Source organism: Echinops telfairi, unplaced genomic scaffold (genome assembly GCF_000313985.2).
Source record: "Echinops telfairi isolate 266 unplaced genomic scaffold, ASM31398v2 ScPeMD7_5592;HRSCAF=6446, whole genome shotgun sequence".
Lineage (NCBI taxonomy): Eukaryota > Metazoa > Chordata > Mammalia > Afrosoricida > Tenrecidae > Echinops > Echinops telfairi.
The window spans coordinates 46,606,976-46,618,843 of NW_022109491.1; the positions used below are offsets into that span (position 1 = coordinate 46,606,976).

At 40.1% G+C, this 11,868-nt stretch overlaps 1 protein-coding gene across 1 annotated transcript in view; it reads left to right on the forward strand.

The window, feature by feature from the left end:
* The window catches only part of CFAP61 (cilia and flagella associated protein 61), a 399,631-nt gene that overhangs the window by 223,612 nt on the left and 164,151 nt on the right, over positions 1 to 11,868 (forward strand). The window contains exon 18 of the mRNA XM_045295176.1: positions 1,501 to 1,628. Coding sequence (XP_045151111.1) covers positions 1,501 to 1,628 — 128 coding nt within the window. The remainder of the gene's footprint in view (positions 1 to 1,500; positions 1,629 to 11,868) is intronic.

Sequence of the window (11,868 nt, forward strand, 5' to 3'; positions counted from 1 at the left end):
CCAAGCCCCTCAAAACCCCTTGGGTCTGTGCCTACTTATCTTTATGATGCTCCTCCTGTGTTCTAGTTGTGTTAAATTTCCCTCTAAGCAGCTCTCCTGGGCTGGATTCTGCGGAGTCCCTCTGGTGCGTGTCACTCCGTCGCCATCTTCCCGGAAGTCCTAAAATCCATTTTTAATGTTCAGACTTGGATTAAGCCTCTGGTGAATCCCTCTGACCATAGTTGAAGGATGTAAATAGCCTTGAGGTCATACAGAGAGCATTATAAAATCAATTATGGCAGATATAGTTAGGTTAAAATATAACGCCCTATCATTTGATCTCCCTCTTGATCTATTTTAAAGTTGTTTTCATTTTTAATAGTTTCTGTTTTCTCTTTGATTCAGGTTTTTCCATATTTTGACTAGTTATTGTTGTTGAATTTTTTGTTTGTTTTCTTTGTATGATTTTGTATAATTGTGTTTTCTTTTATATGATTTCTGAATATGAAATCCAGGATAGGTAGATCTGTAGAGACAGTAATTGGATAGGAGCATGGCAGAGGAGGTTGGGGGGAAATGGGGAGCTAACAACAATGAGTATGAAAAGAAATGTTCTGAAATGGACTGTGGTAATGATTGAACAAGTCTTCTTAATATTATTGCGTGATTTGTTTGTGTATGTGAAGTATATGCAAATGAAAGGTTTTTTTAAAAGAATGTTACTCCACTGACTTCTGGCCTCTGTTATTTGTTATGAGAGGTTAGCTGTCATTCTTGCTATTGTCCAGACACATAGTAAGCACTCAGTAAAAACATGTTATTGAATTTAAAAACATAACTAATATTTTCTGATACATGGTGTAACATTCTTTTGAGAATACTCCACCACCTCTTAGTATATTAACTGGAAGGAAGGAAATCAACCAGGTAATTTTTGCAGATATGAGTATAAAGTGCTTACTTAATTAATTTCAATGCTTCTCAGAACCCTTAATGATTCTAATATAGCTGAATGATTGAACTACCCTTACATTTAACACATTGTCTTTGTTTTTAAATAAATATTTGTTTTTTCTGAAAGATGTTGAATGTTTAATGTCAGGGATGAAGAACTTAATGTAAGGGATGAAAATTTTAATGTAAGGGGTGAAGGGAATACTTTGGGCCTTTCACAAAACTACAAATTCTTAGGGAGAAGTTTTTCTATCTCTTGTAGAATTATTTTTCTTCTATAATCATTCAGGGTCTCATTCTTTATGTTGGAACAAAGACAAAACAATACAAACCAAAAATTTTGATCTGACACAACCTTAGTATACCCCGGTATTCTTCTACTTGGATTAATTTCTTGGATATATCTTCCCATACTCCTCTCCGTGGTTGTACATTGGTATTGTTATATTTGATTTCTTGATAATATCTTAATTAAGCAATTACCCATATTTGTAAATTTTAGGGTTCAAACTTAGTTTCATTTCCCTTTCTCTTTGTTTTCTTTTTCTTTCCTCTTTTTTTTTTTAGTTGAGTTATGCTCTGAACCATACAAACAGAAAATTAACATTGGAGCCTAAAATAACTGTCAACGCTAAGATCGTTGTGGTTGGAGCATCCAATGTTGGAATTTCCTTCCTAGAAACATTGGTATTTTGGTGAGTTGTTTTCACTTTATACAAAGGGAAAGGGGGCCCTTCTCTTTTTATGAATCCCTGGCGGCCTAATGGGTTAAGTACTGGTTTGCTAACTACAGGATCAGCAGTTTGAATCTGCCAGTGGCTCCATGGAGAAAGATGAGGCTACGTTTAAAGATTTATAGCAGCGGTTCTCAACCTGTGGGCCACGACCCCTTTGGGGGTCAAATGACCCTTTCACAGGGGTTGCTTAAGACCATTAGAGAACACACAAATATTTCACAATATGTAATTACATATTGTTTTGTGATTAACCACTATGCTCTAATAATGTTTAATTATGTTCAATTTGTAACAATGAAAATACATCCTGCATATCAGATATTTACATTATGATTCATAATGGTAGCAAAATGACAGTTATGAAGTAACAACAAAAATAATGTGATGTTGGGGGGTCACCACAATATGAGGAACTGTATGAAAGGGTCGCGGCATGAGGAAGGTGGAGAAGCGCTGATTTATAGCACTGAAAGCCTGTGGAGAAGCCCTGCTCTGGCTTATTCAGTCACTTTGATTAGGGATTGACGCGTGGCAGTGAGTTTGGTTTTTTGGGCTTCTCTTTCTACACAGTTAGTAGATCGCTCAAGAGAACAGACCTGCTTTTGTTTGCCACCCCCCCTCCCCCTGCCCCACAACGCACACAAAAACCTTACCTAAATGGATTAATAAATTAATGGAATATTCTAGACTAGAGGTTGACATACTACACACCAAGCCAAATCTGGCTTGCCATCTGTTTTATTAATAAAGTCTTTACTGGGGCATAATCATGCTCATTTGCCTATGCATTGTTTATGCCTATTTGTGAGCTAAAACAACAAAATTAAGTAGCTACAACAGAGACCATATGGCCTGCAAAGTCCAAGATATGCACGATCTGTCCTTTTCCATAGAAAGTTTGATGATGCTCTTCTATACTAGTGTTTTCCTTACAAGTCACATTATAAAAATCACCTCAGCATCTGCTGAAGATGTATATAGATAGAATCGGAAACCCTGGGGGAGCCTAGGAAGCTGGATTGTAGCAAGTGCACCATGGAATTGGGCATATTTAAACTTAATTTTTACTTTATGCACATATACTTTTAAAAATTATATAAGCATCAGGAAATTTTTCCAGTACACCTACACCCAGCACTTTGAATACCAGTGCATTGGGTAGATTCCATGGGGGAAATTGAAGCCTGCCACCCCCTTTTGACATTATCTTTCAGATTATCCTTAAAGCAGCTCCACTGGGGAATGACTGGGCTTTCTACTTCCATAAACAGTTACAGTCTCAGAAACCCAGAGGGGGTCGCTATGAATCAGCATCAACTCAATGGTAGTAAGTTTTGTTGTTGTTGTTGTTGTTGTTGTTTAAAACATTAAATCAGGTGTCCTTTCAGAGCTCAACTTCCTGATAGGCAATTCCCAAGGACTTCCAATGTCCCCATCTCTCCATTAGCTCTTTGACAAAAGGAGCCTTGGGTGAGAATTCAAGAAGTTTAATATAATTAATTAATTAATCAATAATTAATCGATATAATTAACTTTAAAAGAACACTTTCTTACACGTTTGGTGCAAGTTTGCACAGCAGTTGAGGTTCTCGTTGTACACTTCTACACGAAGTTTTCCGTGACAAGGGTTACGTTCTTCATCCTGTGGGAACATTCTCAGTATTCTCACTCTGGTTGTACTGGTTTTATTATTCTGGTTTTCTGCCCCCTTACATATGAATCTTTGTTTTAAAGTAATTGTATACCATTGGTCTCAGAGGTGACTTTGTTAAAAGGATACAGTATTACAGGTGATGTTCATTATTTTGTGATCCTATCTGTTTTTTAATCTAACGAGTTTTAACTCTAAGGAGTTACTTTCAGTTCAAGATTTGAAGAATATATCAGGGAAATAGTTTTGGGAAGTCCTCCAGTTCAGTCTTTTTTTAGATTATGAGACTGGTGTGTTACCTCCTGTGCTGAGGCACCTAACAGTCTTTTACTCCTGTTGCTTTTGTTTGTGAGGTAGTTAGTTTATTGTGCCAACCTGGCCAATAAACACATGTGGGATTAATTGAAGGGCGGAGGGATAAATGACTCAGTGACCCTTGCCTTTCTAGTTCTTGGGTCTCTTGCTTTCTGATGGTCAGACCAGGGTGCAATTGCCTTAGCCAGCTCCCTGCTTTAGCTGGCAAGGCTGGCTTCCTGCAAGACATCCCTGAGGAGAAGCCACATGGACCCACCCTGACCCAGCCCCAGGTGCTGGAGCACCTGTGTGGAGACCCCTATCAGCGCTGAGATGTTTACATGTTCACTGACTCTGCTTTCCTCCTGTAGTCGGAAGCATTGTGTCTGTTTTATGAGATGGAGGAGGACTTTGTGGATTGGTGTTGGACATGTGGGTTAATGGGTTAATGTTGGACTTATGGGCTTGGGCAGCACTGGGTTTGGATGTTTTCTTGATGTGCACTTAACCTTTATATAAAACTCTCTCCCATGAGTTTCTGTGGATTTGTTTCTCTAAAGTACCCAGACTACACATTATGGTACTGAGAGGTTTTTTAAGGAATTTGACTCTATTCCACATTTGACTCCCATCTTGTCAAAGCCCACTGGTGTGCCCATGATTCAAATTATCAATCAGTGTAGCCAGGTAACGTCTTGTTTTCCTGGTTTCAGGGCCGATGGGGCTGTGGTTTATGTGGGCTCTTTTCCTCAGACACGAGTTTCTTCTCTGAGCCTTTTGTTTCCTTCTTTCTTTGCTGTTCTGGATGTGCAGAGACCAGTAGTGACCGTGTGTCTCCAATAGCTACCTGCAAGTTTGGAGGAACTACTCAGCCAGCTAGGATGAACTATATTACGCCCATGTATAACTTTATGAACTATATTATGCCAATTAATTGAGATTTTTCCATGAGACTAGGATCCTAATCTTTAAGATCTAGAAAACCAAAACTATGAGGTATGTTATGTTTAAGAAGTATCCATAATTGAGCCCTATGTGCTTTATTATACATATGAGCATATGTGCCTTATTATATATATGAGCATGTGCTTTATTATATATGTGTGCTTTATTATATATATATGAGCATATGTATTTACAGTCATGTAGATGCATATTCCTGTATATGGATAAGCTAAAAACTATTGCTACAAAAACATAGAAATACTTATTAATAAGTTATCAGTTTTGTTTTTTTTTAATATTTTTTTAAAGTTATCAGTTTTTATTTACATATACTTCATCTAGGTCTATATACTTCTGAAAGTGTTTCTATCTCTTTAAACCTTCCCCAAAGAATTCTGAGCTGTTCCATTTATACCATGTCAAAATAGCAGTTGTTGCACCCGTTAGGCCCTACAGTTTAAGGACTCACATTGTGTTCCTTTAAAATAGTCTTTGGGCTGAGAAACAAAAAGAAGCTGGAAGAAGCCTTGGTGAAATTGTCCTGGGCTTGTCCTCATCAATGCAGTTTTAATTTCTGAAAACTTCATAATAAGCCCACAGAATTGCCCTGTAACCTTCAAGGTAATCCATCACGATCACTTCTTTGGAACCCAGCCCCACAGTTGTCATTATAACCTTCTGAGCTGACCTCTGCCTTGAGGGTAACTGGCCCTGTGATTCCCTTGGAGAAGGTACCGTTTTAATGTGACCTCCTTAATGAAGGCACCCTAAAATGACTAAGACATGTACTTCTGAAAGAATGTATCTGCAGTCAACCACTGATCACAAAACAAATTTAAGCAAGTTTTGTTTAAAAGAAACCCATGCATATATGAACTTGAACCATGATATTAACACTTTTAAAATATACCCTCCTATAGATTTACAGATGTACATCCATATGCATATATGCATACATGCATACACATGCAAACCCAAACCAAACTCTTTGTCATCTGGTCCATTCTGACCCCATGGGACAAAGTAGGACTGCCCTTTTATGTTTCTAAAACTTGAAATCTTTATAGGAGTAAACAGCCTTATTTTTCTCCCCTCAAGTTTGAATGGCTGACCCTGTGATTAGTAGCTCAGTACACAGCCCACTTCAGCAGCAGAGCTCCTTGTACATATATTCTCCGATTGCTTATAATTGTTTCAAAATTAAATGTGCCACAGTCTTTGCCAATAGCTTCCTATATCTTGTGTACACTTTACTGACATTGTTTACCTTTATTTTTCTTCCTTCCTTCCTTCCTTCCTTCCTTCCTTCCTTTCTTTCTTTTTTTAAAACATCCTGCCTTTAGGACTCATTGTTGTTGTAAGCCCTGGGAGTGTAATGGTTATGCGTTGGGCTGTAATCCTTGCGGTGGGCAATTCAAAACTACCAGCAGGGAGAAAGACTGGGCTTTCCACTCCAGCAACAAGTACAGTCTCAGGAATCCATGGGGATTGCAATGAGTCAGCACTGATTCGATGTCAGTGAGTTTGGTTTAGTGGTTGTTGTAAGTTGCTCCCAACTCAGAGTGACCCCATGGGAGAGTAGAAGGGCCCTATAAGAATTTCTTGCCTGTAATGCTTATGGGAACATATCACCATGTTTTCCCACAATGAGCCACTAGCAGAGTATAAATCACCTTTTGGTTTAAAAACTGAGTGTTTAACACTTGTGTCACCAAGTTTCCTTTAAAGAGCATAACCCAAACCCAAACCCACTGCCTTGGAATAGGAATCACTATTCCAGCTTATAGTGATTCTCTATAAGGTTTTGGAGACTGTAAATCTTTATAGGAGCAGATAGTCTCACCTTTCTCCCACAGAGGGCTGGTGGCTTTGAACTGTCAACCTTGAGATCAGTGTCCAACACTTGCCAAATAGTACCATCCGAATGAAAAGAATCTAGTCTTTTCCAAATATCTTGCTCAAGATCACATGAGAAACTCGAGTCACCATTCAAAATGACAGGAAGGAAGAGGTAAATAGGAGATGGGAAAAGGCCCCACAATCATGCCTCTGGAAGCCAGCAATGTTGTCAGCTCCAGGAAGATGGAGTGGAGTTCTGTTGGAGGGGTTGGGGAAGAAAGGGATGGAGAAAATAACCCTGCAAGTATTTGCACCTGTTTAACATATGGAAAAGCTAACCCCAGATGGTTATTTTGCTCATTTAACATCACATTAACCAAGTAAAAAAGGAATTTGATTTCACTTTCTAGCCAATTCGTTCAATTGTCTACAGATATCCTTAGTTATCAAGAAATAAATTGCATGTCATTATTGGAAGTTAGCAACAGAGCTCAGATGCTTCAAATATTGTGGTCAGTTTTATAGCAGTAGTTCCTGGCAAGAATGAAATAATGAGAAGTATCTAAGAATATTCATTTTATTGTGCATGTCACACTGCAGTTCTACTTGTTCTGGTGGATCTTGTTATCTAAGACTTGCAAACGTCAAGTTTTATACAATGTTTTTAGTGATACATTATCATAATGGAATTGTGAACCCATCGTAGTTAAAACATGTTCATGAACACGTCTTAAATCTTAGTTTAGCTAAAAAAAAACCTTAGTTTATGCACTCAATTATTATATTTTGTTTAAAATGATCACATGAAGATATATGTGTAATTTTCTTCTTGTGAAATCAACTTAAGTTTAATAAAGACAAGTATAAATTTTATATAACTAATTACTTGATTAAATTCCCCAATCAGACTTTTAAAAAATATTTTAAAGTACTCATAATTCACTATCATTGTTACCCAGATTCTGTGGAATAAAAATAGACTGGTGTCAGTTTACAGACTTTTAATCCTTAAGACAGGAAATAGTTTTCTCATTATGTTCTCTAATTAGTTTAAATTGGCTATCACTATAGTAACTCATGGCATAATTTACCAGGTTAAGTGGCAGTTGAATTCAATTTTATAAGTGAGTTGAGCCCAAATGAAATTGAAGAAAGACAGTTTCCACCCACCCGTGCCCACTCCGAAGAATGGAGCCCATGTTTTGAAGCAGAATCTAGAAAGAGTGCCCGTCTGCTCTTTCCCCGCATATCAGACTTGTACTTCCTGGAAAATCCATTTGCATCCCAGGACAGCCACACTTTTTTTCTCTCTAGAAATCCTGGCAATCTTGTCATTTTGTAAGACAATAGACAACTCTTTGTATGCAAAAATCACCTTTAGTCTCCTCATCACAGAACACCACACGCAGCCCCGGCTGATTCAGATATTATGTTCCATCCTTCTATCTCCAAGCATTAACGTGCTATTGGGGCAGTAAAATGACTTATAAAACTTTCTCAATTATTACACTAGAATGCAAGCTCCATGGAAGTAGGGAATTTTCCAAGGAGGTTTGGGCTGTCTACTTTTTTCCCAGTGCAACATTATATCTGGTCTTCAGCCGCTGCTTATTCAAAGGGACCCTCACAGTCGGACCTTCTTTTGGTTCTTAACCAAAGTCATCATTGCATCTTCTGCCAGTTCTCTTAAGAGCGAAGCCTCTTGGGTCTCAATTGCCTGGTGACTTGTCACAAGTGTTTCTTCAGGGTACTTAACCAGCAGCTGGTCTTCCTGGTCCAGGCAACTGCCCCTCTTTTGCAGCTCTAACTCTTTGCAGTTTCTATCAGCTTCCCCGGGGCCTTGGGCTGGCTGGTGAGGAGGGTGAGTGACAGGGCAGTTTGGAGTAAAGGAAGGGATGCAATTCACTTAGTATTTTCCTTCCCTCCAAATCTTGTATATTTGTCTTTTGAGTAAGGTGACCAGATTTAAAGCGGGACACCATTGACGGGGGGTGGGGGTTGGGGGGTTGGGGGGGTGTTTGGGAGTGTCTTGATTAAAAATTTGGTCTATACGGACCAAATAGATCGTTTCCTAGCTTGTCGTGCATTCTTTCCAAAAATCGGGACTTTTTAAAAACGTCCAAAATCGGACTGTCCCGCCAAAAGCGGGACGTCTGGTCACCTTTCTTTTGAGGCAGTAACACAAGCAGCTCAAAGGGGAGCCTGTTTTCACCCAGCATGCTTTGTGCAGTATGGCTTGCCCCACTACAATGTCGTAAGAATCTTCTGCAGGAAGAATCGGGACCTAGCAGGGAAGGACAGCAGGGGTAGAAGTAGGGATGAAGAATCGGGAAGGAAAGCCACTGGTGCATTTTCTACTCTGGAAACGTAATTCCAGCATGAAGGCAGATCGTAAGACAAGTAGCTGTAAACTGTGCATGCTGTTTATGATACCCAAGAAATCAAGTGGGGCTTGAGTTACTTTGAAATGACACTTATGGCAATTGGTGAGTTGTATTCATTAATCTACCCTCGCTTTTTGGTACAGGGTTCCTGCTTTGAGCCGTGTGTTATATATACTCAGTCCTTCTTCATGTAAAACTTCTTTAAAATCCAACCACTGGGAAAAAAATCAGGAAAAACTTATGTTCAACTGTAGTCTGTCTCTGCGGCCCAGTCGCTTGTTCCCTTATTTGTGCTGAGGGAGCATCAACTCAGGTCATCCCAGCTTCCATGCAATCTACAGGGCTATCTTCGTGAGGATGCCCCAGCGACGCTAAGAGGCCCAAAGTGAACTCTGTCCTTTGAGCGATGGCCCAACCCCAAGGTCAAGGAAACTGTACTTCCTGAAGGGGAGCTTTTCAATGATGTAAGAAAGCACTTTTCCCAAAACAGGAGATCTCTGATCACAAAACGTGCAGTGAGCTGCGAGTAAGTTGAATCCCACTCATGGTGACCCCAGGTGGGCAGAGTAGGATTTCTGCACAGAGTTTGAAAGGCTGTGGCCCCGTCAGAATGCATTTCTGCAGCGGTTTGAACCAATGGCTAATAGTTGAGTACTTAACTCTTTGCACCACCCAGGCACTCCAGGCAAAACTTAGTCATAGTTCCCAGTCAGTTTGTATACCAATATTAGCCCTCCCAAACTCTCCAAAGGAAAGACTTAGACTGTTTCAGCCTCTCCACGAAGAGTCAAAGTCATTTTTGGAAAGAAATACAGAAAATGATATATTAAAAAAGTCCAAGAGTCAGGTCTTGGAACTTCCTTTGTATTTTACCTTGTTGCTCCAGGTGTATTCCATGGGCCAGCAGCATCAAATTCCCTGGGATCTTTTTAGAAATTCCAGGCCCCATCCAGTCAGTGTCCTACGGAGTCCTATTTTTAATGAATTATGCTGAAGAAAAGATTCTTTATTTGTCATCTCTCGGTCGTGGATTCACTGTGCTGATTCAGTAAGTGGGCCACTACGCTTCTGCATATTGTTTTATTGACTCTTGATTATGGGGCCATTCTTTTTAGTTCATTGTTTTAAAATTCTGTCTAATTCCGTTTTTGATATGAAACATTGCTGGAAGAGCGCAAGCAGCACTAAAATTCCTAAATGAGGTGTGGCATGGCGTCCCTGAAAGCAGTCCTGGAGAGCACTGGGTGACTAGAGAAGTCTCACTCAGAGCACTGGTGGGGGTGCAGAGTCCAGGCAGCCCCCCTTCTCCCTGTCCACAAAACTGACCAATTAATCTACCCCAGGGATGAAGTCTCAGCTTTCCAACTAGACAATAGGGTCTCATCTGCCTCTGTCTGTCAAGGTAACTAAGCTTGAACATAACAGTGTCTTCTTAAAAGCTCAACGGTGGCGGAGGGTTTAGGGCCTGTTATCTAGCAGTGTAGCGCAGGGAAAGACCCTGCCCAGCTGTGCAGTTGGCAGCAGCCATCTGAGCACTTGTAGCTTAATTAGGTTTTTTTTATCTTTACATTTGTCTGGAGACATCTGAAGCCTTCAGTGTGGCCTGTCACTAATTAGGTGACTAATTAAATAGTTCACACTTTTGATCTAAGAACAAAACTCTAGTGAACAGGTTAGAGATGGCCCTTGTTCTAGACTATCGATCCTTGCCATATGAACGGGAGGAGTGTGTTCTTCCTGATTGCCCTTTTTGTACAAGGTAAGCGCAGCAAGATGCCAGGCCTGCCGCACAGGCAGTGCAGTACAGGCCACGTCACCCCATCGTGCCTGGGGAACAGACAGCAGAACATGGCAGAGATAAGCAGGCAGGTCACATCTTGTCATATTGCTGTGTTGGCATCACAATAGGACCTGCCAGAGACTGATACAGAAGCCAATCTGCCGGGGTTGGGGGAAGTTATGTGTCAGACCCAGCTTTGATGGGCAGAAAGTCTTGACATTCTGCCATGTGACAATAATGACCTATCACTCTCCCTGGTGTTTGCTAGTCACACTTGGGTGAATCAGATTCCAGTATTTAAATGCAATTGGTGTTAAATAAAAGTATCTTCATTTACTGAAATGACCAATCTGGCTTATTTTGGTATAATTTTTCTTATCCCTATATACCCACTTTAGAAAGAATTGAAGCAAAAAGAAAAGAAAAGCAAGCCTATTTGAAAAGTAGACCTTTGGCTGTATTGTCAGTTACTGTTGAGTCATCTCCTACTCCGCCGGTCCTATGGACAACAGAACTAAATACTTCCCAGGCATCCACTGTCTTCAGAATAACTGCTATGTCTGAGTGCAATGTTGTGGCCACTGTATATTTTCTGTCCTTTCCACCCTACAGGGCTCATCTTTCAGCATTTTACTAGATAATACTCTATTGTAACCTGTAGGGTTTTCATTAGCTAACCTTCAAAAAGTAGTTCACCAGATCCTTCCTCCTAGTCTGTCTTGATCTGGGACGCCCACGGTAACCTATCCACCATGAGTCACTTGCTGGTATTTGACCTACTGGTAGGATAGCTTCCCAGCATTACAACTACCTGGAAGACATCACATTAAGACCAATCAACAGAGGCCCTCTCGGTTATCAGCTCATTGTGATTTTTTTCAGACTCTCTGGAGTGAAGTCCGTTATGTAGGTACTGATGACCCAACTGACTACATTTCCATGTTCACACAAAGCACAACCTGTTGACACAGGACTGGTGCTATACACACCTGTGTATTCTTTATTGTCCATTACCAGACTATTTGCAAAATAGTAGGTAATCTCGATACCTGTTTTGGGTTGAGATCCTTTAAAAGCTAAAAACAAAGACTTTGCGTGCAAGTAGTTTATTTGAAAATGAGGCCAAAGGGGTTGTGGCCAACAGGTTGAGAACCACTGTGTAAAGGAACATTTCTTTTTCTTTTTTTTTTAAAGGAACATTTCTATTTTGTTTTATGAGTCACAATGCAGGGGAATGACTAGATCAGCAGTTCTAACGCTGTGGGTCGCAACCAATTTGGGTGTCAAACGACCCCTTCACAGGGA